The sequence below is a fragment of the Aotus nancymaae genome, unplaced genomic scaffold (assembly GCF_030222135.1).
Source record: "Aotus nancymaae isolate 86718 unplaced genomic scaffold, 86718_ANA_hifiasm-v0.15.2.pri h1tg000018l, whole genome shotgun sequence".
Taxonomy (NCBI): domain Eukaryota; kingdom Metazoa; phylum Chordata; class Mammalia; order Primates; family Aotidae; genus Aotus; species Aotus nancymaae.
Window position 1 is genome coordinate 19,938,636 of NW_026988430.1, and position 27,986 is coordinate 19,966,621.

General features: G+C 47.4%; 1 protein-coding gene across 4 annotated transcripts; it reads right to left on the reverse strand.

Annotated features, from left to right (window-relative positions):
• On the reverse strand, positions 1–26,698 carry MTMR4 (myotubularin related protein 4). Of its 4 annotated transcripts, none has more exons than XM_021674686.2 (19): positions 26,618–26,698; positions 25,371–25,409; positions 21,605–21,694; positions 21,127–21,243; positions 20,160–20,242; positions 17,588–17,748; positions 17,375–17,471; positions 17,067–17,180; positions 16,048–16,241; positions 15,670–15,798; positions 14,721–14,832; positions 14,027–14,222; positions 13,553–13,738; positions 13,300–13,470; positions 12,996–13,150; positions 5,165–6,560; positions 3,413–3,523; positions 3,079–3,167; positions 1–2,271 (listed from the first exon to the last, which is right to left on the reverse strand). In XM_021674686.2, exons 2-19 carry the CDS (start codon positions 25,371–25,373, stop codon positions 2,094–2,096), a joined length of 3,582 nt encoding a protein of 1,193 aa, XP_021530361.1. In that variant the 5' UTR covers positions 25,374–25,409; positions 26,618–26,698; the 3' UTR covers positions 1–2,093. The 4 variants fall into 4 exon arrangements, with proteins under 4 accessions (XP_021530361.1, XP_021530360.1, XP_021530362.1 ...); XM_021674687.2 differs by lacking the exon at positions 26,618–26,698 and adding an exon at positions 25,665–25,918 and having other exon boundaries at positions 1,656–2,271; XM_021674688.2 differs by lacking the exon at positions 26,618–26,698 and adding an exon at positions 25,553–25,918 and having other exon boundaries at positions 1,656–2,271.
• Positions 26,699–27,986: the final 1,288 nt, after the last annotated feature.

Consider the following 27,986-nt stretch of genomic DNA (forward strand, 5'->3'; position numbering starts at 1 on the left):
GCAGCACTAATATAGAGATTTTATTTAAACTGTATTGAATTTTTACAGCACATTGCATGTTTGTCACAACGCAACTGCACGGTTTGGATTTTTGGCCACATCATATCACTTACACCCACAACAGCTCTGAAAGGAGTATTTGATGAACACATCTGAGCCAAGAGCCCAGAGTCTCTCCAAGGCCATGCAGTTTGTTCACTGATGAGACAGTCCCTCAAAACAGCCACACTAAGTAGACAGATATAGTCTCCCCAAATGTTACCAATCTTACTCCCCTTGAAAACAAGCAGAGTGAAGTGCAATGAAAGTCAGGTTAATTAAAAAGCCACTCACAACTGGCAGTAAGTCTTAATGACTAAGAAAATGCTTAAAATAATTTTATGTATCAGAAACAAGGAATAGCTTGTTACTTTTTCAATGATCTCAGGAATTTTGCAGACACAAAATCTCCATTATACAGCTCCATTTAAATGAAAAAAAAAAGTTCCACTAGGCTGACCTAAATACCCCAAAACTTTTTAGGTTACATCTATGGCAAGTACAAAAGAACCACAGATGCTTCTCTGTAGGACTGAAAAGGTCAGGACAAATAATGATTCTTGTTCTAAATGCAGATCCTAGTTATTTTGGAATGAAATGCTGTTTTCTAGAAAGCAACATGAAAGTAGCAGTGAGAAAGATGACTATCATCATTTCAAAACAGGATAAGCCTAAATGTAATTTACCATTTATATGTCAACAAATTAAGGAAAATGTATAAAGTCCTAGTGGTTTCATTATAGGCCAAGGAGACTGTATCTGTCCCGCCCACAATACATGGCTATATCACTGTATCTTTTGGTTAAGTGCCACTGGTACATATTAAGATGAAAAAAACGAAATAAAATTTTTTAAAAACCAACAACGTTTGGTCCAAATGGACACGTTCTCTCCCAATTTTGGTATCAAGGCTTTATTCTCTTCTGTTTGGGTTCCATTGTTAAGTGCACATTAATAGACAGCAGCATTTGTACTGAAACCCTCACATACCAAACAGCATATGCTAGGAGGTAAAAACCAAATGCTAAATTCTACCCTTGAGGTGTCAAGTGTTCAGGATAAGAAGCAGTGTGACCCAGAGGAGGCAGCAGCCAAGGGAAAGACAACATCAGGGAGTGGGCAATGGAACAACAACAAAAACCTTTATTTTCATGCCAGGAGAGGATCAAGGTGTAGCTCCTGTGTTAGCACCAGGACAACTAGGAAAAGTCAGGTGCAAAGGGTAGGGAACAGTCAACAGATATTTCACAAGGATAATTTTTGCTTTTCCCTTCTCATTCTTCACAGTGCATAATGCAAGAGCTGCCACTGTGTAACAGAGACGACTGCCTTCATAGCTCAAAATAACTCAATGTTTGCCAGGACCGAACATCAGCAGTTTTCCTCTGCTCCCAAAAATGTCTCGCTCCCTAAAACTGTCCCCCTAAACTGAATATTTACCGATGCTGGCTGATGAGCCAACTGAAAAATACATTGAAACCTCCACTTGCTGAACCAGTCTTCAAACTCCATGGAAAGACAGTACTAATGCAACTAGAGGGAGTGCCTCTAAAGACTGAGCCTTCATGCACAGACACAGAGCACAGAGGTACAGGATATAGTTCATCTCAAATAGGACAGGAATTCCAATCTTGTATACTATAATCTGCTTTTGTCAAGGTGGAGGAGAGATGGGTCTGGTTATCACTTGGAGTTTGGTTATACATATGCCTTTCTATTGCTGTTTGGGGCACTTTGCACCAGGCAACATCTATGCAATCATTATCTTGTGACCTCCAGGAGAAAGAAGCTGGAGTCACCAACTCAACATGAAGCTTCCAGACCCTGGGTCTGGATTAGGACCATTACCCCAAGGTGAGGGGTCTCACCAGTAGAGGACCTCCTGCCAAATTGGAATTCCTCTGCTCCAGTTTCATGATACCAAGGAGGATTTCTCAAGATGGTATCTTTGAGCTCTGTGTTTTCATGAGCCACACCAAGGAACCTTCCAAACTACAACTGAAGCAGATCCTCCCTTCAACCTGCTAAAATTGGACAGGTTGTCTCCCCAGCATTCAGCTGGAAGCTGTCGCGATGGGTTTCTTCAGATGTTGGCTCATGAGTTCCCTGGCACGAGAGACTTGAATGTGTTCGAAACATGAGTTACAGACGAGAACTGGGTCATAGAGTTGCTGATCAGGAATGGGCAGCTTCTGGTGGCAGCATGCGGCACAAAATACATTCCCACAATTTCTGCCAAAGCACAAAGAGGGAAGAGTTCATCAGAAATGCCGATATACTGGCCAGGCACGGTGACTCACACCGGTAATTCCTGCACTTTGGTAGGCTGAAGTGGTAGAATTGCTTGAGGCCAGGAGTTTGAGACTAGCCTGAGCAACATACGAAACGCCATCTCTAATAAAAAATTAATTAATTAATATTAAGAAATGCCGATATACTGAGAATGATAGTAAGTGAAAAGTTGGGGACAAACATAGTTCTTTTTTTTTTTTTAAACAGAGTCTCGCTCTGTCGCTAAGCGCCAGGCTAGAGTGCAATGGCGTGATCTCGGCTCACTGCAACCTCCACCTCCCAGGTTCAAGCAATTCTCCTGCCTTAGCCTCCTAAGTAGCTGGGACTACAGGCACGCACCACCATGCCCAGCTAATTTTTGTCTTTTTGTTTTTTTCCTTTTTGTGGAGAACGGGATCTCACTATATTGCCCAGGCAGGTCTCGAACTCCTGTGCTCAAGCTATCCTCCCACCTCTGCCTCCCTAAGACCTGGGATTACAGGCGTGAGCCACAGCGCCCGGCTGATTTTTGTATTTTAGTAGAGACAGGGTTTCACCATGTTGGCCAGGATGGTCTCAATCTCTTGACCTTGTGATCTACCCGCCTCGGTCTCCCAAAGTGCTGGGATTAGAGGCATGAGCCACCGCGCCCAACCACAAATATAGTTTCTATAAAGAGGTATCCATTTCCAGGCTAATTCCACTTAGTTCTATACATATGAATTGCACTGGTTTTTGAGTCAGACTAAATCATATAAAACAACTTACCTGCAATGGTGTCTTCGTTTGGCCAACCAGAATTCACAATCACAGTTATAGCAGTGTGATGCCATATGGTCTGGAACCCAGCGAGTCACCTAATAGAAGGTACAAGGAAACATTCTAGGTCCTTGTTGACAGAATGGAAGAGCAACACTGCAACAAGGAAAGCACCCCAGGAGAAAGTGACAAGGCTTATCTTCCTAACTGGCTACCACTTGCCTACCAGGCTGACATTCCTCTAGGGGAGAGCTCAGTCTACAGCATGCCACTCATCTCTGGGAAATATCATGATGACTCAATGGCTTACATAAGTACCAACCACATATTTACCCAAACATACCTCAGTCTCTTTCTTATCAACAGGTTCCCAGCTTGCTTCTGAAAGACAGTCTTCACTGTGATCAGAGCCAAAATCCTCAGTATCACTGCCATCTGACTCCTTCAAACATGTCTGATGAAAGGGCAAAGACATCAACATTATCTTCATCATCGCTAACACTGTTTACCATGTGTCAGGTACTGTGCTAAATGCATTACCTACATGAACTTATTTAATCTCTCATGACAGTCTTACAACATATACTACTAATATTCCCATTTTACAAATAAGAAAATGAAGCCACAGAGAAAGTTAAGAGCTGATATGTAGTAAGCTGGGATTTGAGCCTAGTATTGTGGCTTCAGACCTATACCCTTACCAATTTAAGACTCTCTCTTTTGTTACATTCTAAACCAAGAGTTGGCAAACTATGGCCCATGGGCCAAATCCAGCCCACTGCCTGTTTCTGTAAATCAAGTTTTGTTGGAACACAGCTGCATTCATTCGTTTACATACTATCTATGGCTGCTTTTTATTTTGTTTTTGAGACAAGGTCTCACTCTTTTGCCCAGGCTGGAATGCAGTGGCATGATCACAGCTCACTGTAGCCTTGACATCCTGGACTCAAGCGATCCTCCCACTTCAGCCTCCCGAGTAGTTGGGACCACAGGCATCCACCATGACATCCAGCTAATTTTTTGTAATTTTTGTAGAGACAGGGTTTCGCCACACTGCCTAGGCTGGTCTCAAACTCCTTGGCTCAAGCGGTCCACCCACCTCGGCCTTACAAAAGTCCTAACACTACAGGTGTGGGCCACTGTGCCAGGGCTATGGCTCCTTTTGCACAATAGCAGAGGTGAATAGTTGCAACATAGATGGTATGGCCCACAAAACCTAAAGTAATTATTCTTTGGCCCTTTAAAAAAAAGTTTGCTGACTATTGTTTAAAGTACCAGAGAAGTGAGAAGCAGGCAAGTGAGGAGCACCTTAACAGAAGGAAGGAAAGTGTCTGTGTAGATGGCAAGGTACCACAGGGAGGAAGCTGGTTCCCGGAAGCTCCCCAAGAACCACAGTGCCAGAACCTGAGGCTGCCCAACACTGCACAGCCTAGATGGTCCTCATCTCTCCCCTGGATTATTCCAAAATTACCTTACCAGCCTCCCAATCTGGGTCTCAACTGCCTCATTAAAACTGTACACTGTTGCAAGCGTCATTTTCTTTTAAGTACAGCTCTGATCATATTATGCACTGGCCTAAAATTTTATTCCCTTAAGGGTAAAATCCAAATAAGAAGGGCACTCAAGCTGACCCTTCTAATCTCCATCTACTTCTCCAATGTCACCTCCCACCACTCTATCTGACTGTCTCTAATAGCCCCAGTGTGTGTATGCATGCATGTACACATATACACTCGCATGTCCCATCCTTTTAAGCCATATCATTGGAGTACTTATTGCCACCAAGCTTCTGCAAATGGTGTTTCCTTTTCACTGTCTACCTAGCTAAATATCACACATTCTTCAGCACTCAGCTCAAGCATTACCTTCTCAAGAAAGCCTGCCTTGATGTTTCACTCCACTCCAGCCCTATAACACCTGATGCCTCCTCAATCATAGCACTTAAAACATCATCCTAATTGCTTGTTTTTCATCCTATAGACCAGGCACCTAAGTCAGTGGCACACAGCAAGTACCCAACAAATAAATGCTGAATGCAGGGAATGCTGGATGAACAAACTAAACAATGGGTGTATGGCAGTTGGTGACTACTTACAAAATCATCCTCATAGTCCATGGGGGGCTCTGCTGGAGGGGCACAGCAGTGACGGATATCCAGCCTCATCTGAAGCTCACGCACCTGTCGACGTAGCTGCTCCACCTCTTGCTTGTACCCTGCTTCAATTTGCCGTAACCTATGCTGGATCACATCCGTGGGAAAGGGGAGTCCATCATCATCCAAATAGAGAGGAGGCACTGGAGAAGGGCAGCTCAGTGGAACGGGCTTTGTGCTAGAGACTTGCTTTGGGTGACTGGACAACCACATCCGGTTCTTTCCTCCTGGGCCAGTACAATGTCCATTGGAATGACTAGAACAGACAGGTGACTTCACACCTTCTCTCTGAGCCCACTGGCCCCCAAAGCAGGGCCCCGTGGCCCACATCTGCTTACTGTTTGGCCTCTTGCTACAACAGCCATAGGAAAGCAGCCGCCGAGGGGTGGCCTCCCCACTTGGGAATGAAGTCACCATCCCTTGGAAGCTGTCCCAGTTGGACCCTAGAAAAGAGAACTCACTGATCTGGCTCTGAGAAATTGGCTTCCGGACCAATTCCAATGGCATTTTCCCAAAGCGAGGATTTTCCAATAACTGCCCATTCCTATTATTTCCTCTTTTACCAGTGTCTTCCTCCCCATGAATCAGATCCGGCACAGAATTCAGTTGTTCCTGGTGGGAGATACTTGCCACAGACTCTGAGGGGTCTTGGCTGAGGAAGTCAGCACTTGGGTCTAGAGGAATTTGGCAGGCAGCACTCAGTGGGTTGCAAAGGGTGCTGAGGCTGTGATCAACAGCACATGTGGAGGGCACACCTAGCTTGGAGTCTGGCTGGGCCTGTTGGGGCGCACCTGTAGAAGAGTCCTGGGAAGACTCAGGAAAATTAAAAACTCTATCACACTTGTTAGAAATGACCTTGGAGAGTACACTGACAGCTTCTGTTTCAGGACAATGTTCAGGTGGCTCCCCTGTGCCATCTAAAGTCCTACCCAGCTCATCCTGGGCAGGAGGGTCTGAAGCTGGTCCCTTAGTCTCTTTTAGGACTTTGATCTCAGGATCAGAGGTGTTGCTCTTCATTTCCCGAGGCACTGTGGTATTAAGCAGTTTGTAACTTAGAGAACAGCTTTTGTGACTCTTGAAAGATTTATTGCTCAAGTAGTCTTTCTGGCTGCTGGACAGAGGAGGAGAAAGACCCACTTCTACAGTCTGCTGAGGACCTCCTACCCCAGAGTCCACAAAGGCTGTCTCTGATCCCTCAGGATGGCTGTGCCAGGGCTCCAGGCCCACCCTGACCTCCTGACAGTGGTTATTCAGGTTAGGGTCACTGGATGTACGAGTCAGGGGGCTGCTTGTGTCACAGGCAGAAAGAAGATCATCCATGGATCTGGTTTTAGGTAATCTGGAATGACAAACACAACACCTCCAGGTCAGATGGGCACTTAAAATACAATATATGGAATTGAGTCAATGGAGCAATATCAAAGCCAGAGTTTAGAAATAGTGACATTTAAGATTACAAATAACCAATGTTCCCTGAAAGTTTACTCTACAAAAAAAGCATAAGATACGGACCCTGTCGTCTGGAACCCAAAAATCTGTCCTCGGCTTTTGTCAGCACTCAACCTACCAGTCTCGCTAGGCAATCTTAACCACTACAGTGGTTTCAGCTGCCTTCTGTGCTGCTGCCTTCTGAATCTACTATTCCAGCCAAGACTATACCTAAGACTCAAACCCCATGTCCCACTGCCTCCATCACAGTAAAATGGAAAGAAGATGGGTTTTGGAGCTACACAATATTGGCTCTGACACTGATTAGCTACATGACTACAAATAAGCAAATTAACCTCTCAGATACTTGGTCTCTCCCTTTATACAATGATGATAATAAATCATACCTTGTAGAGATGCTATGAGAATTCAAAATATAGGCAACCAACCACAAACATAACAACCTCCAACTTTTAGACAACACAATTCCCACAACGCTGCTCTTGATAACCACTTAGCAGCGGTGTGCTCCTGATTCCCAAGGCCCCATGGAAACTTCCCCTGGTATATAGTCCTCAGAATTCTAGAGGCATTTGTATATACCAGATGGGTAAGGGACATTTTCAGGAATGACCATCCTGATTATTAATGCAGTTCAAAGTCCTTAGAGCAATGAAAACTTGAGGGAAATTCACCAGGGAAACAGTAGAGGCTTCACTGGCCTCCTATTTTTAGATGGCTCAGTCAGTTCAGCCCATGCAGAAAAATCCCCCAAAGGCAGAGTTATAATGCGGCTTATTTTAAGTCATTGGTTTTTGAAACTTAAAATAAATGTTTTATACATATTTGATCTAACTTTTGTGACCAATTTTGATTTTTTTTAATGGTATGAAATTCCAGGAAGGCAAAAGCAGTGGTTATAATTATAGTCCCTGGAGTCCCATAGGCAGGGCTCAAATCCCAAATTAACAACTTCTTTGTTGTGTTACTTTAACTTCTCTAAGCCTCAGATCCGTCATCTATGGACTCAAGGTTAAAGTACCTACCTCTTAAAGCTATTATGAAGATTAAACAAAAGAATCCACATCAAGTGCATTGCTCAGTACTTCCTGTAACACATTATTGCACTTTACTGCTGACTTACTTAATTCCTTCTACTGAAGTGTCTTGATGGCAGGACTCTGTCTTATTTGAATCCCCAGCACCTAGCACAGTACCAGGGGCAAATGACTTGAGAAATGAATGAATGAGCTTAAAATCTAACATCAAGTTTCCACTGTTAGATGCCAATTGAATGAAATAGACCAGCAAAATTCAATACATGATATATATCAGGCATCTTGGTGGATCTTCTTAGACATCCAGACAACCAGGGCCCACCTAAGACCTACTGAATAAGAATGGCCAAGAGTGAGGCCTAGGCATCTGTATTCTTTTAAGTACCACAGCTGACTTCTTTCTTTTCATTTTACTTTTTATTATGGAAATTTTCAAGCATACAAAAGAAGTAAAGAATATGGCTGGACACAGTGGCCCACGTCTGTGATCTCAACACTTTGGAAGGTCGAGGCAGGCAGATCTCTTGAGGCCAGTAGTTTGAGACCAGTGTGGCCAACATGGTGAAATCCCATCTCTACTAAAAATACAAAAAGTAGCTGGGCGTGGTGGTGCACACCTGTAAACCCAGCTCCTATTTGGGAGGCTGAGGCATGAGAATCACTTGAGCCTGGGAGGCAAAAGGTAGAGGTTGCAGTGAGCCGAGATCGCACCACTGCATTCCAGCCTGGGCGACAGAGCGAGATTCTGTCTCAAACAACAACAAAAAGAATATAAGTAACTCTCATGTGCTCTTCATCCAAATTCAAATAACGACATTCTGCCATCCTCCACAACTCATTCCTATGTGTACCAAAGGTTAATCAGCAATGTTGACAGAGATAATAATACCTGAGTTAAGAACAAGAAGAGAGAGCTCATCCAGCTAGGTGGTCAGGGAAGGCTATACAAAAAGGTAGAATTTGAGATGGGAATAGAAGAATGTGTTTGACTTTAATGGAAGAAGAAAGACAGTAGGACATTGTTGATCTAGGGAAAGGCAGAATCAAAGTTAAGTCAGGTCAGTTGTTACAGAGACCATTTCCTTTAAAATCTTTATATCAGTTGTATCTCAAAATCCACTCTCCGTCTTGAGCTGCCTACAACACACCTCCTTCTTTGCTGTCAACTAATATTTCAATCCCAATTTCCCTATACCTCCACTTTCTCCCAAAACTGGCTTGTCTTCTCAAATTTTCAATCTCTGTTATAGTGTTACAATATTCTCCTACTTTCTAAGCTCAGATACTTCAGACTCAAAGTACTTTTACTTCTACTCTCCAACTTTCAATCAATTCTGTAGCCTGCTAATGGTTTCTCCACAGTGCATCTGAATTTAATCCTTTCTCTTTGCCAGGGACTCTTCCCCTCATATCTGAACTACTACAGCAGTGCTGGCTGGTCTCTGTGCCTCCAGCTACCCTGTACTCACTGATTAGTTCTCCAAGGATCCCACTGTCAGCAAATCACAATGACTTCCTACAATGACTTCCTATTGATAACTGAATCAAAATAAACTCTTCATCGTAATGTTTAAAGCCTTCAATGCCCTCAATGACCTGTCCTATATTTCTCTCTACTCCTTAAAATAGCCTCCTCTCAATCCCTGTCAGCTGCAGAGGTTCTTTTTTTAAAAAAACTACCTCTCGAACAGGCGCAGTGGCTCACACCTACAATCCTAGCACTTTGGGAGGCCAAGGTGAGCGAATCACTTGAGGTCAGGAGTTCGAGACCAGCCTGGCCAATATGATGAAACCCTGTCTCTACTACAAATACAAAAATTAGCCAGGCATGGTGGCACATGCCTGTAATTTTAGCTACTCAAGAGACTGAGGCAGGAAAATCACTTGAACCCTCTCCACTAACCTTGTTATTAAGCTCACAACTCCCTTTATTTCATTCATTTGTTTGTCCAGTTTTAATTTTTACTTTAGTAAATTTATTTAAATTTACTTATTATACGCCAGGTTCTAAGCCAGATACATGGAGCACAAAAATACCCACAGTTCTTTTCTGGTCCTTCATGAAAATTTCCTGAATAAAACAGCCACCAAATGACCCTTTTAAAAAACATCTCATTTCTCTAAAGCTTTGAACTGCACACATTACTTTTTTTTTGAGACAAGTTCTCACTCTGTCATCCAGGCTGGAGTGCCGTGGCAAGGTCACAGCTCACTGTAGTCTCGACCTCCTGTGCTCAAACGATCCTCCTGCCTCAGCTCACTAAGCAGCTGGGAACACGGGTGCACGCCACCATGCCTGGCTAATTTTCGTACTTTTTGTAGAGGTGGGGTTTCACCATGTTGCCCAGGCTGGTCTCAAACTCCTGGGCTCAAGCAATCTGTGCACCTTGGCCTCTCAAAGTGCTGGGATTACAGGCGTGAGCCACCATGCCTAGCCTGCACAACCCACATTCTTATTTGCTTAGATGTTGACTTAAAATTGTTCTCTAGTTGTTCTATGTCTTATCTTACAGCTTAAAATTATCTTGAAAGTAGAACCAATATCTTTTATTTCTTTGGTGTAGCCCACAAAGCCTAGTACAATAATAGGCAACTTGTAAGTATTAAAGAAACATTTGTTGAATTGATAAATCAGATACTAAGTTAACACAATGATTATTAAATGGGTCACAGAGCTTATTAAAAATTTAATTAAAAGTTGTGGCCCCTCTCCCAGGAAAAGTAAACCTATAAGCCTATAGCCAAATTCTGCATAGTTTGGGGAAGGAGAAAAAAATCACTGAATTCCTAAAACCTATCATGGTTCTCTCACAATTGACTTACTTCAAAGGACCCTAAAACCAATAATTTGGGATGCTGGGTTTTTTTTGTTTTCCTTTATAATATTCAACCAAAAACATAAGTTATATTTTAACTTTAAAAACTTTCAGCAAGGCTGGGCATGATGGCTCACACCTGTAATTCCAGTGCTTTGGGAGACCAAGGCAGGAAGATCACTCGAGGCTAGGAGTTTAAGACTAACCTGGGCAACAGCGTCTGTCTCTACAAAAAATAAAAATTGGCACATGCCTAATGAGCTAATTAGCTACTTGGGAGGCTGAAACACAAGGATTACTTGAGCTCAGGAGTTTGAGGTTACAGTAAGCTATAATTGTGCCACTGCACTCCAGCCTGAGTGACAGAGCAATACCCTGTCTCTTAAAAAAAAAAAAAAAAAAAGCTCTCAGCCAATAAACAAATATCAAAATTTGAAATGTATATACCCTTGGGCACAGTATTTTCATTTATCTGGCAAAAATACTAGCACAAATGCAAAAGTATGCATACAAAGTAACCCTACTAGCCGGGCACAGGGGCTTACACCTATAATCCCAACATTTTGGGAGGTCGAGGTGGATGAATCACTTGGGGTCAGGAGTTCGAGACCAGCATGACCAACATGGTAAACCCCCATTTCTACTAAAATTCAAAAATTAGCCAGGGGTGGTGACACATGCCTGTAATCCCAGCTACTCTGGAGGCTGGGGCAGGAGAATCACTTGAACACAGGAGGCAGAAGTTGCAGTGAGCTGAGATTATGCCATTGCACTCCAGCCTGGGCAACAGAGCAAAACTCTATCTTTAAAAAAAGAAAAAAAAGTAACCCTACTAAACTATATACTTAAAATGGTATAGATGGCAAATACCATGTGTATTTTACAATTTTCCTTTTTTTTTTTGAGACTGAGCCTCACTTTATCACCCAGGCTGGAGTGCGGTGTCGCCATCTCAGCTCACTACAATCTCCACCCACCAGGTTCAAGAGTTTTTCATGCCTCAGCCTCCAGAGTACCTGGGATTACAGGCATGTGCCAGCACGCCCAGCTAATTTTTGTAATTTTTAGAGACAGGGTTTTACCATGTTGGCCAGGCTGGTCTCAAACTCCTGACCTCAGGTGATCCACCCACCTTAGCCTCCCAAAGTGCTAGGATTATAGGCATGAGCCACCATGCCTGACCTGTATTTTACAATTTTAAAAAAAGTTATATAAATAAGGATGTCACTAAAGCACTCCCTGTATGATAAAAAAAAAAAAAAAGGAAATTACTTAAATGATGAATAGTAATCTGGTTATATAAATTTTTGACTACTCTGAACCCAATAAAAACAATAAAGGAGTTTTATATGTGCTGTTATGAGAAGACAATCTAATACAAAGTGGGAAAAACAATTTGCAAAATATGCAAAAAAGTAAAAAGGGTATGTAAAAATATTCTGATTTTGTTTATAAAAAATATTTTCATATAAGCGTGTAAGAGTGTGGATTTGTCCATATAGAAGTAAACATTTGGAAAGACACGTGCCAAGTGTTAACACTGGACACCTGTCAGGACAAGGATCTTAAGGAGAGATTTTCATTTTCTACTTTTACATCGTTTTGACTATTTTTTTTAAAAACATGAAACATGTACTACTCTCATAATTTAACCAACCCTCATTTCACTTCCCCCTGAACGTTCAGCCAGAAAATAACTAATTTTATGTCTCCCCTTTAAATTCTAGCCTTTTTCTGAGGAAGTAACATAAAGGCCATCCCCTGCTGGGAACCCATTTCGCTGAGAGTCAGATGTTTCTGGAAACTAATGCTGGACACAACAAAGGTTGCTACTAATATAGCAAGCTCCCCATTCCCTGTACCAGTGAACAAAAATCAAGAGCGTTCTCACAAACCTTCCTAAAATAGTACTTTCTGTTTTGTTCTCTCCCATGCTTGGGTTTATCACACAGGGTGATAGCAGCTCCTCCAGGAAAGAAAGTATCCAACCTTATCTTCAGAGGACCTTGAAAACAGAGTACACTCCAGGCTAGCTACCATGCTGGGCCAAGTTTTTCCTGCAAATTACTCAAGAAGTTGCTTTTAAATATTTCAGAAAGAAGCCAGGCACGGTGGCTCACGTCTGTAATCCCAGCACTTTGGGAGGCTGAAGTGGGTGGATCATCTGAGGTCAGGAGTTCGAGATCAGCCTGGCCGACATGATGAAACCCCATCTCCACTAAAAATACAAAAAATTGGCTGGGCATGGTGGTGGGCTCCTGTAATCCCAGCTACTCGGGAGGCTGAGGCAGAATAGCTTGAACCCAGGAAATGGAGGTTGCAGTGAGCCACTGTACTCCAGCCTGGGCGACAGAGCGAGATTCCATCTCAAAAAAGAAAAAAAAAAAGAAAGAGAACAACATTTAGATGAGATGGGAAGCAGTTACTGCCCTTCTAGTGGAGAGAGGAGAAAGGAAGAAGGGCTTTTCTTACCTGTCCAGAGAGCGGCCAGAGAACTCCTGGCTCTGGGCCACTGGGGAAAGGTAAAGATCCATGCTTTCCTCCCCAAGTGTGCATGGAGATGATGCTGGCAGATAAACAGCTGTCCAGAGGTGCAGGGCCCGGACATGACAAACAGGATGCAGGACCTAGGGAAGCAGCTCAATACTAGTGCTTTGTGAAGAGTTCCTGATCCCTTTTTTCTCTAAACCTTTGACTGTATATTTTCCCTACTGATTCAGCCCCTTCTCCCTATAGGTTTCTAAATAGCACCTATAAGAAAAGGGCTCAGACTCACCATGTCTGAGCTGGGCGTATAGAGGAAGTTATGAAAGTTTTTATTGCCAGCACGAAGGAGTGCCCACACAGAGCAGGTCCGCTTGTAGATGTTGCGCTTCTCTCGCTCACAGGGGTTGTTGGCCAGGAATGTGCCGTAGAGGCAGGAGTATGTGTGTTGCACCAGTTTTACCTGGAAGGCAGAGAGAGCTTGCACCTGGAGTCCTCAGGCTGACATTCCCCACATCCTCCTTGTCACAGGGTTTAGGACTTACCAGGAATGCTTCATTAAATTCAAACAGGCAGGGGAACTGCTTAAGCAACTGATGAACAGAATCAAGCCACTGGAGGAACACAGGGCATTGTTCGTTTTGGTCCTCCACATTCTCTTGGTGGCCACAGCGATCTCCAAACTTGTGCCCAAAATCCAGCCAGTCCGATTCCACTAACACTTGGAAGCCCTGCAAAAAAAGAAACTGTTCAAACATAGGGCTTCTCAGGAAATGCTGATGCGCTACCCTCTTGGGAACTGCCCAAAACAGGGAGCTGGCAGCTTCAAAGAAAAATAGGACTGGACCTAGAAGAGGACTCAAAGCCACCAATTTTCCAAGCATTTGGGAATTGAAAAAAAAGAAAAAAAGAGCCACCAATGTCCTCTACTGAAAGATCCCCAGGACAGATCCAAAGGGCTCAACAACTTCCCTCCTCCCACATTCCCTCTGATCTTCCCACCCAATTCATCTCAATACCTCCAATGTCCTGTAATATGGGTCCAGTAATATTTTGGCCAGGGCTACGATCTGCGGTGTGCGGTCCCAGCCATCTGAGCAGTGTACCAGCACAGGCCGGCCTTCCCGGTCTACTGTATTAGCCACCAGCACAGCTGCTTTTAGCATCACCGACAAGTGCTGCAGCCATTTGGTACTCTCTAGTGCCGACAACCAGCTACACAAGAGCAGAAATCAAGTCGGTCACCAAGGGTGCTGAGGCCACAACAGTCTCTCCACCACCCACAGCCAGCCGCACCCAACGAAGTCCCCAGTGAGAACTGAAACCAAGAGGTCCATCCCATGGCCTTTTCGCCAAGAGGTATCTAGCAGGAAGGTAGGGAAGACAGGATCTGCAGCAGATAAGAGCTTCTGAGGATCAGACGAGGAACTGGGAAGCATCACATGCACACTCAGCCATTTTCTCTCCCCAGTTCTCTGTGTTCTTTGAGTAGAACAACTGATCCAAACAAAAGGAATCCAATGTCCTGTGACCACGCCAAAGTGTTGGCTGAGAAGAGGAAGGGTTCTTGGAACTAGCTCACGGCACCCAGCTCTACCCAGGCCCTCAGATCTCCTGCTCTCCAAACATCTCATCTCCCCATCTGATCTCCCAAGAAGTAGAGGTACTAGGTAAGGAATGAGACTGGAGGGAATGCGAGCAGGGAACACCTACTTGCTAGGATCTGGCATCTGGCTACACACAGCCCGGAGATACTGAAAGCTGTTCCGGATGGCATGGATGTTGGCCATTCCCATGAACACGACCTCACAGTTGGGATAGTACTCTGTAGACATGACAGGAGAGTGAGACGTATAAGCAAGTCCTGGGAACAGGCATCCAGGACGAGAGTGGCCCTGATGGACAAAGCTTCCCTGGAGGACAGAGAACTCCAGGATGGAAACTAAATACAATCTTGAAATCAGAATCACACTTTTATTTCTGGAGACTCAGGTGCCATATACTAGTAATAGTAACAGTAATGACCGATGATAGTAGTACTTAGAAAGACAATATATAATAAATTCTCAATAAACAGTAGCAGCTCTGTGCCAATAATTTTACATAACTTCTTTTTCTTTTTTGAGACAGGGTTTCATGGTCACCCAGGCTGGAGTGCAGTGGCACAATATCAGCTCAGTGCAACCTCTGCCTCCCAGGGTCAAGCGATTCTCATGCCTCAGTCTCCTGAGTGGCTGGGATGGGACCACAGGCATGCACCACCACGCCCAGCTAATTTTTTGTGTTTTTGATAGAGACAGGGTTTTGTCATATTGCCCAAGCTGGTCTCGAACTCCTAAGCTCAAGCGATCCACCTGCCTCCACCTCCCAAAGTGTTGGGATTACAGGCACGAGCCACCGTGCCTGGCCTACATATGCAACTTCTGATCGTCCCAAAAATTTTGCAAGGTTTGTAACATCCCCTTCTTATAGAAGAGAAAATAAAGCTTGGACAGATTAAGCACCTTCAGCATAGTCATCGCCATAGCTAGTAGGTAGAAAAGTAGTGATTCCAAGCCAGTTCGTTTGGGTTCTTTCCACCATACAATGGGCCCACAACCCCCTCCTCACCAAAGCCATCCAGAGCACGGGCTGGCTGCAAACACTGGGATAACAGCAATACCTTCACATTCACAGCCTCCACCCTTGGCCCGGTTAGCCACTGCTGCCGTGTAGGATCGTGCATCCAGGATCAGCAGCTTCTGGGGGGCTGCTGTGCTCTCCACTCCAGAGCATGCAGTCAGAGAGGAATCTAAACACACAGCAGGGAGGAGCCCCTGAGTCAGCCAGCCACCCATCCTCCCAATGGCCCTCTGGTACTCCCTCTCAGAAGGCAGAACATGAAACTAGAGACCCCTCGCACCCCACAGCTTCCGACAAGGCAGGGACCCCAGCACCCTGTGTGCTGTCATCTTCCCAGACTCTCACTGGGGACTCCCTGGGAGCCAATGAAGCAGGAGGGGGCCTGCTCCCTGGGAGGTTAGCATCAACCACACCTTACCAAAGTCAGCATCACACGCCTCGCTGGTATCATTCCCGATGCTGAGGGAGCCCCCATTGGCCCTTGTCCCTGGGTCCAGGGCACAGGCTTTAGCAATGGACGTGACCAGGTACTCATCATCAGCATTGCGCCAGCCCCACCAGCTGATCTCCGGCTGGCTGCAGCGGGCGATAGCAGCCCCATTGCGCAAGTGTCTGACAAAACAGAAGAAACCGTAATGCCCTTGGCATTCAAAGCCTCCAGCAGCCTACCTCAGGGGGTTAGACAAAAGTCTCTAGAGTCAGCAGGGGCTACCAACTCATCCAGGTCATAAGAGCAACCAAAAGCCCCAACATCACTAGTGGGCTTCACAGTTTATAAAGCACCATCACACATATTTCCTCAAATGGGCTCTGTATGCTCAAGGTGACCTTGACTCATCACATCGCACAGCAGCTGCTCCAGGTACAGACACCCAGCAGGAGAACAAGGCCTGGCTGAGCCAAGAACAGGAACAATTCCAAACTTCATGGTTACTCCCTATTGCACTCTATTTTAGCTACAATATTCTAGTGCAGGCATCAGCAAACATTTTCAGTAAAAAACCAGACAACAAATTTTTGGCTTTGTGGGTCACAACCAGTTTCTGTCATATATTCTTATGTTTGCTTTCTTTTAAAATAGCTCTTTAAAAATGTAAAAACCACTCACAGCTTACAAGCCGTTTTATATAATAGGTTATAAGCCAGATTTGGTCTGCAGGCCAGTTTGCCAACCCCCGTACTAATGCAGTGTTTTATACACACACACACACACACACACACACACCCCACTCTAAAAAAGGGGGGGGAATGAATAAACTTCCTAATAGCCTTATTCTTAGGAGAAAAAAACTAAGATAGTTTTTGTTTTAAACTTATTTCATACTTCCCCATAGAGTGTCAATTCCCAGTCAACCAGGTTACCCAAAACCTCCAATTTTGACTCTTTCCTTGTTGCATAAGAAATGGCCTCCCTACTTCCCAGCCCCATTGCCTCACCTATACACAACCACGGGGATCCGCTTCCAGGAGCGGAAGGAAGCCACATTCTCCAGCTCTTTGTCAGTGATCCACACAGGAACCAGCAGCTTCTGGGGGTAACTGGGGCACAATCTGAGAAGAGACCAAGTGGGAGTCACCGAACTGGGTCTAAGACATGTGATGACAAGATTCCTGGGGATTGCTTTGTGGGAAGAAAAACCAGGAGCCTTCCTCCCTCACAGACTCAGGAGCTGTGCCCACCATGCTTTACCCAAACATGGAAGTGGTGTGGTGTGGAAGGTGTTTTGGTCCCCCAACCCTCTCACTTGTAGTTGCTGTTGATGTGTGAGACTCTCCAGACATTCTGCAGGTCAAAGCCCATCCTCACGAGCTCCGCCTCCTGCCGACATCGTATGTGCTCACCTGCAACAGAGCCCCCATGGTGGTTAGCTTCCCAGAGCACCAATGTGCAGGGGTGGAGGAGGGATGAGAACCAAGGGGTAAGAAGCAGCCTCCCAAAGCAAACAGATTGGCCTCACCTGGCTGACACAAGTGAGTGTGCTGGTCCTCCTCGGTCAGCCCCAGGCACCAGGCATGGTAGGCAAAGGCAAAGAGGTCCTCAGGCTTGGCAGGTCTTGCTGTGGCTCGGCTTAGCCGTGACAGCCACTCTTGGCACTGCTTGAAAGTGGAGAAGTGGCACCTGCCAGGCAAGAAGCCACAGGCCTGGATGAGGCAAAGTGCAATTGTGCCATGGGGCTATCAGGGTCAAAAGCCACAGGACGGCTGTGAGGAGAGGAGGCTGCAAAGCAGCAGGTAAGGCAGTGGGGACCCAGGGTGGGGGAACCAGGGACACTGGCCTAGACCCAACAGAAGTTGTCTCTTGTGATAATTCTCTTCCCAAGAACTCCTGTATTTGAGGCATATTTATTCTCTCAACTGGGGCCCTACCACCTCTCATATGAAATCTAAATGCTACCACATGGCCCTGAACATCTGCACTCCTTGTCCCTACCCTAACGGACCAGTGTTATCTCCCATGACTCCCTAACTCAAACCTTCTGCTTCAGGTGGGAAGTCCTGCTCACATCCTTCCCATCTCCTTGGTTTTTATCTTCTGCTTGATAATGTCTCCTCTCTGCCTAGCCACATCCTACTGATGCTTTGAAGATAGTTTTAATCTCACTTCTTCCTTAAGCCTTCCTAACCAACTCTATTCCAGAAACTCCTTCCTCTCTTGATTCTTAATGTGCTTGGAATAAATAAATATATATATATACTTTTTTTTTTTTTTTTTTTGGAGACAGGGTCTTGTTCTTGCTCTGTCATCCAGGCTGGAATATAGTAGTATGATCACAGCTCCCTGCAGCCTTGACCTCCTGGGTCGAGGTGCACAGTAATTGTGCACCACCACATCTGGCTAACTTTTTAAATTTTTTGTAGAGATGGGGTCTCTCTACATTGCCCAGGCTAATCTTGAATTCCTGGGCTCAGGCAATCCTCCCACCTCAGCCTCCCAAAGTACTGGCATTACAGGCATGTGCCACCACGCCTGGCCTGCTTGGAGTACTAAGCAACATATCTTTTCATAGCATATTGCCACATGTTAAGTCTTCTTCCAGCAGCTAGACTTTAGCCTCCTTGAAGGGAAGGGCAATGTGAATGTTCCTTCTAAATCCCCCATACACCTGAGCACACGGTAGGCTCTAAACTGGTTATCCTTTTAATGAACCTCAGAGTCATCCCAGATTCCTTTCTTTCATTTTCAATCTGTCAGCAAATCTTCTCATCTCCACCTTCAAACTACACCCAGAATCTGACTGCTTCTCACCACTTCGGCTGCTACCGCCTCAGACAGGCTGCCATGATCTCTCACCTGGGTAACCGCAATGGCTTCCTAACTAGCCTCCCCGTTTCTGCTTTTGCTCTTGCCCCCATTCTCTTTCATCTAGTCTCAATATAGTCTTAATATGAAACATTAATCAGATCACATCACTCCTTTGCTCAAAATCCTCCAGTGGTTTCTGTTCTGTCAAAGTAAAAGCCAGTCATCATGACACCCAAACTGTCTGACACCCCACTTTGCTCTCAGATCTTGTAACCCACCACCCTCACCCACATGCACTCTACTCCAGCCACACCAGACTCCCTGCCAGTCTTCCAGTGTGCAGGTACACACCCACCTCAGGGCCTTTCCACTTGCCATTCTCTCTCTCTGGCACACTCTTCCCCAAAATACCCACAAGGTCACTTTCTTCAGGTCTTGACTCAAATGCCACCTTTTTGGTGCAGCTTCTCTGATCACTTTTGTTTTGTTTTGAGACAGGGTCTCACTCTGTCACCCAAGCTGGAGTACAGTGATGTAATCACAGCTCACTGCAGCCTCGACTTCTCGGGCTCAAGAGATCCTCCCATCTCAGCCTTTTGAGTAGCTGGGACTACAAGCATATATCACCACACCTGGCAAATTTTTTCTGCTTTTAGTAGAAACAAGGTCTTGCCACGTTGCCCATGCTGATCTTGAACTCCTAAGCTGAAGCGACCCTCCCACCTTAGCCTCCTGAAGTGCTGGGATTACAGGTGTATACTGCCCTGATTACTTTATTTTATAATCTTCACCCTCATAGCACTCCATATTCCCTTTCCCTGCTTTATTTTTTTCCTTTACACTTATTATCATTTCACAAATTTTACTTATTACTTCCTGATGGTATCTCCTCATTGGGATGTAAGCTCTCCGAGAAGAGAAAATTTTGTCTATTTGTTCCTTGCTGTATCCCCAGGACTTAAAACAGTCTAGCATTGAATAGGGTATTCAATACATGTATATCAAATGAATAAATAAACCAATAATGTGAGTGCTCTGTGCCAGATACTGTCCTCAGTGCTTTCACACACATTATCTCACGTAATCCTTCCAATGACTCCATGAACTAAGCATTACCCCCATTTTTTCAGGTCAAGATCCCAACCCAGAACATGGTCTTCACCTTTTCCTCTGACTGGGGAAAGTGAGGTAGGATCTTTCCTCTCTTGCACCAGAGAAACCCTGCAGCACAGAGATCTGGATGAGACTAGTGTCAGAGGACCTGCATGAGGCCCCGTGGTTCTCACCTGACCACTTTGGAGTCCTTGCAGGAAATGTGCAACTGGAACATATCACGGCTCTCCACACTATCAATCATCCGGAGGGGGACCTTTAGAGGAAGGGCAAACTAAAGCTCAGACCCTTCACTGGGCACCACTCCTTACCCTCACCCCAGCCTAGGCACTGATGTATCAATAGCAGGAAGGAAACTGACATTTACTGAGGGCCTGTTAAGCACCTGGTAACTGGACAAAGTACTCCGCATATGTGATCCCAATTAATGATCCCAATAACCCTGCATGGCAGGTGTTTTCAGCCCATATTATTGAGGAGAAAAATCAAGCCTCAGTTAGGTGACTTGACCATGGTCACCCAGCTGGTGAGTGGCAATGCAAGAAAAGAGCCCAGGTTTGGCTGACTCCAAAGCCTGTGCTCTTCCAACAATGCCACCATGCTCCCTAGAAGGGCCAGTAATAGAATAATGGGAAGACAGGAGAAAAGAGAATGAGCCAGAAACAGAGCTATAGCTAGGAAAATAAGGCCGGAAAACATGAGGTCAGAGAGAAAGAGAAGGGAACCCCAACTTTTTATATATTTTTTATTTTTTGAGGCATCGTCTCACTCTGTTGCCCAGGCTGGAGTGCAGTGGCACAATCTCGGCTCACTGCAACGTCTGACTCCTGGGTTCAAGCAATTCCTGTACCTCAGTCTCCCAAGTAGTTGGAACCACAGGTGCACATCACCAAGCCCGGCTAATTTTTGTATTTTTAGTAGAAACAGAGTTTTACTGTGTTGGCCAGGCTGGTCTTGAACTCCTGACCTCAAGTGATCCGCCTGCCTTGGCCTCCCAAAGTGCTGGGATTACAGGCATGAGCCACCACGCCCAGCCTTCAACTTTTTTAAAGACATGATCAAGGAGAGCTTTGGAATAATCCCACCTTGAACTTCACAGGGATTTTAGCTTAGGGGTAGGAGAACAATACAGAAACTCACGTTGATGACAGAGTCCTTGAATTTGATATGCAGCCGGTAGTTAGAGATGGCAATGAGGGCATCGGCTGCCCGGCCCAGGAACTCTACTCCCTCACCCTGCAGCACTGTGAAGGGGACCTGTCAAGGGGCAGAGAAAGCCTCAGTCCAGAAGTGAGTGACCGCCTGCCTCATCCTCCTCTACAGCCCCTGCTCTGTGGAATCCTCTCTGGAAAAGCTCTGGAAATGGTGGACCAAGGCAGGAGAGGAGAGTACTCTCCACAGTGAGAGCACCAGGCAGCAGCTGCAGGGGAAAGCTGCCTTTCCTTCCCTGGGGCCAACAGCTCCAGGATACACAGACAAACCCTCCTCCTCCAGAAACCACAGAGCAGGAAGCCAGAGCTCCGGTACCAGATCCCCTTGAAGATATTTGGGGGAAGGGAGGATGTTTTTTTAACTGGGCAGGAAGCCCCATCTATCCTGGCTCCCAACTCCTCCTTACCTGAAGATTCTCCTCCTCCTTCACTAGTTCCTTGGGGGGGAACAGATCCTTGGCTTGGATGTACTCCAGGCTGGGGGGGCCCTCCTCACCCTGTAGGAAGGCCACAGTTCTAAGTCACCAAGCTCTGCTTAGCCCATGAGGTTCATTCTGCTCCTCTCCCCCGCCGAGAAATTCACAGACAATCACACACACACCTCTAAACGTTCTGGTCACCAGAGGAGGGAAAAGAGATCTGCCTTGGTTGGAGACAGGTAAGGGTGAAATGGAGAGAGTACTCAAGCCTATTAAGCCTAAAGAAAGAGTGAGGCCCCAGGAGGAATTGGGAACCTGCACTCTTCAAAGAGGGACTCTCCTATACAACCAACATTTCAAAAATGGAGGAGAGAAAACTAAGAAAAACAAAGACTCTTTTCCTTAGACCCATGTAAGGGTAAGGCAGGAATGGGGATGGGAAAGTTCTGTCCTGAGGAAAAGGAGCCAGGTGTGGTAGCTGGTTATAGAGAGGAGGGAAATCAGGCCCCTGTAGCCACTGAAGCTTCAATCTGGTGGGTGAGGGAGACAAAGAGGAGTGGGTGGGGGGATTCAGTCCCACGCCTCTAGAGGGCCTTCACTGATGCTTTCAAAAGGAAGATGTGTTTGGGAGCTGGGTTTATCTTCTTGTTAGGCCCACACTGCTGACAAGCCCCCATTACCTGCCAAGTAACCTGGTCTGCCTGCTAATCAGAAGGGAATTCCTGAGGAATACCCACGGCAAGAAAAAGGAACTCCCCACCCAACCACCAGGGAGGGGACCCGAGGGGATCCACAGGCCTGGGAGGAGCCAGGAGACCCAAGGACAGCCAGGGGAGAGAGAGAGAGAGGAGGTCTGGCAGACACCCACGGGGAAGGGGGGGACAGCTGAGAGGACAGATGGGGGAAGCTGGGAAGGAGCATCAGCCAGCGCGGGAGGAGGGGAGGACCGGGAATGATGCAGAGGTAAGGAACCCTGCAGAGGCAGGGAAGATGGAGAAGAGAGGCTGTCCGGGGGACAGTCAAGGAGAAAAGGCTGGCATGTCAGGTGAGGGATGGAGTGGTGGAAGAGAGAAGGGACTGGAGCCCCGAGCCAGCTCACAGAACATCCCTTGCTCGCTGACCAGCCCCGCTAACATCCCATGCAGCCTACTGGCCACATCCCACATCCCCAAGCAAGGATACAGCGGGTGGGACCAAGATGGAGAGGCGGAGGTAAAGGGATGTACCCCCGCAGGGCGGGGCCTGGAGATCTGCAGTCAAGGGCAGTGGCTGCGGGGCCGGGATGGACCACAGAATTTCCATTCCTGGTATTCGACCATCCCCGGCACCCAAAGATTGAAGCAAGTCCAAGAAATAAAAGAGTTAACCCACCTTCCCTGCCCTTAAATGTTCGGGGTCGGGCCAGGGGCCTTGGGAAGGGGGATGGGCTGAAATCGAGGGCTGACCCTGGGCGAGGCTGTGGGCGCAAGCAAGCGTTGGTCTCCTAGGCACCCAAAGGCAGAGTGAGCACTTACGAAGCAGCTAAGCATGGAGCAGGAGACGCGGGCGGTCAGGCTCATGGTCACGGGCGGTCTGGGCCAGCGCACATGCCCCCGGAGCCGCTGCGCTGCCCGCCAGCCCCGGGCGCCCGCCGCATCCCGGCTGCGGGGACTGCCAGGTGCAGCCGCGGCGGCCAGGAGGTGAGGGCGCTGGTGGCGGGCCCTCAGCACGGCTCCCGCACGCCTCTCCCCTCCTTTTCACAATGGAGCGGGCCCAGCTCCGCCCTCCAGCACGAGCGCGGAAGGGAGGGGAGCGGGGCGAGGGGAGAGCCCGGGACGCGGCGGGAAGGCGGAGGCAGGGGCGGGGCGACTCCGCGAGCCACACCCACAGCCCCAGGCTCCTCCCTCCCTGCGGACCCTGGGCCTTGTCCGAGGGCGTACCCCACTCCAGGGACCTTTAGGGGCTTTCAGGAATCTGGGCTATGGGACCACCCAGATAGACGGCCTGGAGCAGAAAACAAGACCGCCTACATCTTCTCATTTACCTTTTTCCCAGGTGGGCCACCCCATGCCCTCTTAGAAACCCATCCCCATGCCCTCCCCTCCTCTCTAAGTTCCCCCGACACTGCTCTGGATCCCAAGGTGGAGCTCACCTACCCACAACCCATTTGCTTCCTCCTTTCACTCCAAAACCACTACCCACCATGCCCCTGCCCATCAGGGTCCTTCAATCCTGTGACTTGGCTAAACCCTTCTTTCCCCTTAGAATGGTGCCAGGTTAGTCATTCCACGCTCCTGGAAAGGGAAATGAGCTTTTTAGTCCAATACCCCTACCAAACCCAACTCCTTCAGCTCCATCTCTCCCTTGTTTCACATTCTGATCTCTGGGTAAGAAAGTCCTTCTTCAAGGAGAAAGGATTTCTTAGTCTGAGAAAGAGAAGAGCTGGAAGTATGGACCACAGAAGTTATACAAAAACGAAACTTGAAACTCAGGAGCAGGGGAGTAGAGAGAGTTGGGTAGAGGGCCAAGGAATAAGGAGCAGGAAGAAGGGGCTCAAAATATCACCAAGAGTCACAGAGGGAGCTCGCTGGAACCCCAAACTTCCTGCACCTGGTAACTTTCAGACACCAGGGCTTTTGTCTTGTCTGGGGGAGAAGGGAGGGATAAAAGAAAACCTGACATTTTATTAAGCATCTACAATGAGCCAGGCAGTTTCTAACATTATCTCACTAAAACTTTTCAACCCCTCAAGAAGTAAACCTTATCCTGTCTTACTAGTGAGACTTAAGCTTAGAGAGAAAATATGCAATTTACCTAAGTGGTGTGCTAGGATTTGAAATTAGATGAAGCTGACTCTGAAGCCAATGCTCTTTTCACGGTATCCCAGAAGAGAAAAGAGGAGCAATCTGTTGGTGGGGGCCCAAACCAGCAGGCTTTCTGAGAAGAGACCGAACCAATAATGCACACACCAAATCCACATGTCTATGGAAGGAAGGGAGGGAAGGAGGAAATCCTCTCATCTACTGAATTCTTTAACCTGCCGCTAAGCACAAGGGACACCTAAAAGAAACTGAAGAGATACCACCAGGTTAAGGGCCTGGTCTGAGCCAGGGCCTAAAGCTCTCTAGGCCTTACACATCTCACTGCCTCCTCCTAGCTCTCAGGAATTATGGTGTTCCCTGGACTTAGGGTGAGAGAAGGGCAGTTACAATTAATGGAAAATTCACAGGATCATTGTAAACTACCTCTAGTGATATTCTGGGCACCCTGAAGATGCTATCCTGATAGATATTCAGTCAGCTGTCACCTGTAGTGGCTTAACAGCAGCACCCTGGAGCTGAAGAAGCCCCACAGTTTTGGTGGAGTCACTCCTGAAATAGCATCCACAATATTCAAAGGACCCACCAGAAGTCCAAGGATCCTGAGATAAAGAAGGCCTGGCTTTTCAGACCAGAACACGGAGATCCTACCAGGGACACAAGAAAAAAAGAGGAAGGCTGTTGTGAAGGGTTAATAGAGCCAGTGTGGGCAGGTAGTGTGAGGAAAGTGTGAAGCACAGAAAAGATCTCTAGAAGCTTCCAGTCCCAGTGCTGAATACTGGCTAATGTTTTGCAATCTGAAGAAACCCTAATTTATCTCCAGGGCAGATGAACCTGTTTAGGAGCTGAACAGGGTAGCCTGGAGCTCAAGGTCTAGGAGAGGTGGGGCAGCTTCACAGAGAAAGACACAGGGATTACAGAAAACACAATGGCCTGAGAAAAGAAAGAGTACTCACCATTCTACCGTGGCAAGGGTCCTGGCTGCCTGCTTCTCACTGTAAGAAGACAGAGGAACATAAAAGTAAAGAGCCCCATCAACATTACTATAGAATCAACAAATGCTACCCATCTACCTCTGACCTCTACAACATATTATTCTCCCTCGCAGAGACCCTGGTCTCTCCACAAGTCACCATACCAGAGAGAGGCAATGGGAGCTACATAGGGAGAAAGCAACAAGTGATCCTGCAGGGCATAAAGTCAGCCACGAGGTTCTGGAGCAGGAATGAGTGTCATCCAAGATTATTCACCAGAACTCAGGAGTCCTGATTCCCAGATGCAGAGGTAGAATACTTCTTTGTGGGGCAGCAGAACTGCCAACTCTGAAGAGACAAAGGCTGCCCAACTGGGGCTCATTTTGGGCCCTGAATCTTTGGGCAAAGTGGCAGTGGCTGAAGGGGCATGAATCCACAGGAATGTTTTGCCAGTCTCTGAGTCTCAGAGTAGTACCTACCTGACCTGTTTACTGGGGGCAGAGTCCAAAGTGGGACAAGTGGGGGGCGGGGGGGACCACAACCTGTGATCAGAGGGCAGCAGGGCTGCACAGGCACAGGTCCTGCTGAGTGTACTTGACACCAAATTGGGTGGAGGTTATGGAGAGGAGCCCACACAACAGGAATAGAATCAGGCCAATTCAGGCCTTGGAGTCAGCATCAGTCCAATGAGCCCAAGTAACAGGGATTTCAGGATGGAGCCTCCTAGGCTTACTTAGGAAGCCAGGCCCAGGTTTCACTGACACTTTCCTTCATGGCTGCTATCCTCAGGGGCAGTACAGCAGAGCCCTACGGGAGACTGCGGGGATAAAAGCCTCCATCTGTGGTCCTGACCACCTCCCTGTTCACAGTACCCTCTTCCCTAGACCACTTTCCCTCATGGGGGAACCCGCAAGAGGCAAGCCAGAGGTGCCGCATCACCGCCCACTGGCACGCAGCTCCAGGGAACGAAGGGAGGGTAGGAAGGACAAGGATGAGGCCTGGGAGGCCCAGGGTTTTCAGGCCTAGGAGATCTGGTCCCGGGGGGCGGGCCAGGTTGGCAAGGGAGCCCAGGTGCCCAGGTTCTAGGGGCGGAGCCTAAAGACTCGGAGGCGGAGCCCCAAATGACAGAAGGCGGGACTCAGGAAAGACGGTGGGGGCCAAGGCGGAGCCGGGCAAGACGTGGTCGCTGCGGTTCCCAGGTTCGCAGTGCAAGGGGCACGGTGACTCACCCAGGCGGCGTCCGCCCGACCCTCCGAGGCCGCGCTCTAGCCACTTCCGTCTCCCGCAGCTGCTGAGGCCGCGCCGTCCCGACCCCACCACAGTGCTCTTCTCCTCAACCAATTATATCGCTAGCCTGTGCCCGCCCTGGCCAATAGCCATGCCAAGTCCCGCCCTGCCCCCATCACGCAGCCGCCGCCCTCACTCTCGACGCCACTCATTGGTTGAGACGGGCAGACGCCCTCCCAGCCTTTAGCCAATCGGATGCCGGAAGACAAGACTGTACCTGTAGGGAGGAGGCGCGGCGCCGGAGATGAGACGCTACCAATGGGAAATCACAGCGCGTCCTTGCGGTAGCCAATAGGAGAGCGGTAAAGAGGGGGCTGCCGGCTACAGCTCTGGGGACCGGAAGTGGGGGCGGCTAGTCGCCTATTGGTAGCGCAATTAGAGGCGGGTATTGTAGGGTACAAGCCTTAAGCCACTTCCGGTGATGGCCCCGCCCTGGAGGTCCTTCTCAAACAGATCCCCAGTGGCACCTCAGTTTATCCATTCCCGTTTTGGTTTCCCTCCTGTCATCCGGTCCCAACGGCAGAATAGGAGAAAAACTTGCAGGCTAGGAGAGAAGGGGGGGCTAGGCCTGAGGTTCCGTCTTGGTCATCTCCGACTGGCAGGGATTTCCCCCTTCCTATGTCTGGTTGGGTTCCTCCAACACTCACTTTGTATCGATAAAGGACCCTGCTGTTCTTCACAACCTGCATTGTGCTGCTAGTCCTGAGTGAAGAACTCTCATCCGAGAGATGGAAAATCTGGATCTGAGACTGCCAGTAACTAGCTGCGGCCTCCTAGTCTGTAAAGGGAAGGGAGACCAGGACGCTCCCAAGGACCCAACTTATCGCCCCTCCCTTTCTTTCTTTCCCGGGGACCCAGAACAGACCACAAGACAGAGGGTGGCCGCTAGAGGTCGCTGTGGACCCGCGATACCACCAACCGACAGAAATGGAAAACAGTTGATTCAGATTCTCAGCTAATATTCTCAGGTCTGGAGTGGGCCTGAGCGCTTTAATACCAAGCCCCGGGGCTAATGGGTCCTCACCTCTCTTTGTTTCTAGAACATTGAAATTTCAGTACAGTTGTTAAGTTCCAGGAAGACGAGAACTCTGCACTACTTTAACTCCAGGGTCCAGAACAGTCTGCAATCTAGCAGATGCTGTAAAATCTTTAATTAAATACTGAACTCCTGTAGGACAATGATTGTGTTTTTATTCATTCCCAGCACTTACTATAGTGTTTGGTGATTACAGTGGCTGCAGCATTTGTTTAAAGCTCTTTCACAGGTTTTTTACAGTGTAGAGTTTAACCTGCCTATTCCTTTTCCCAGAT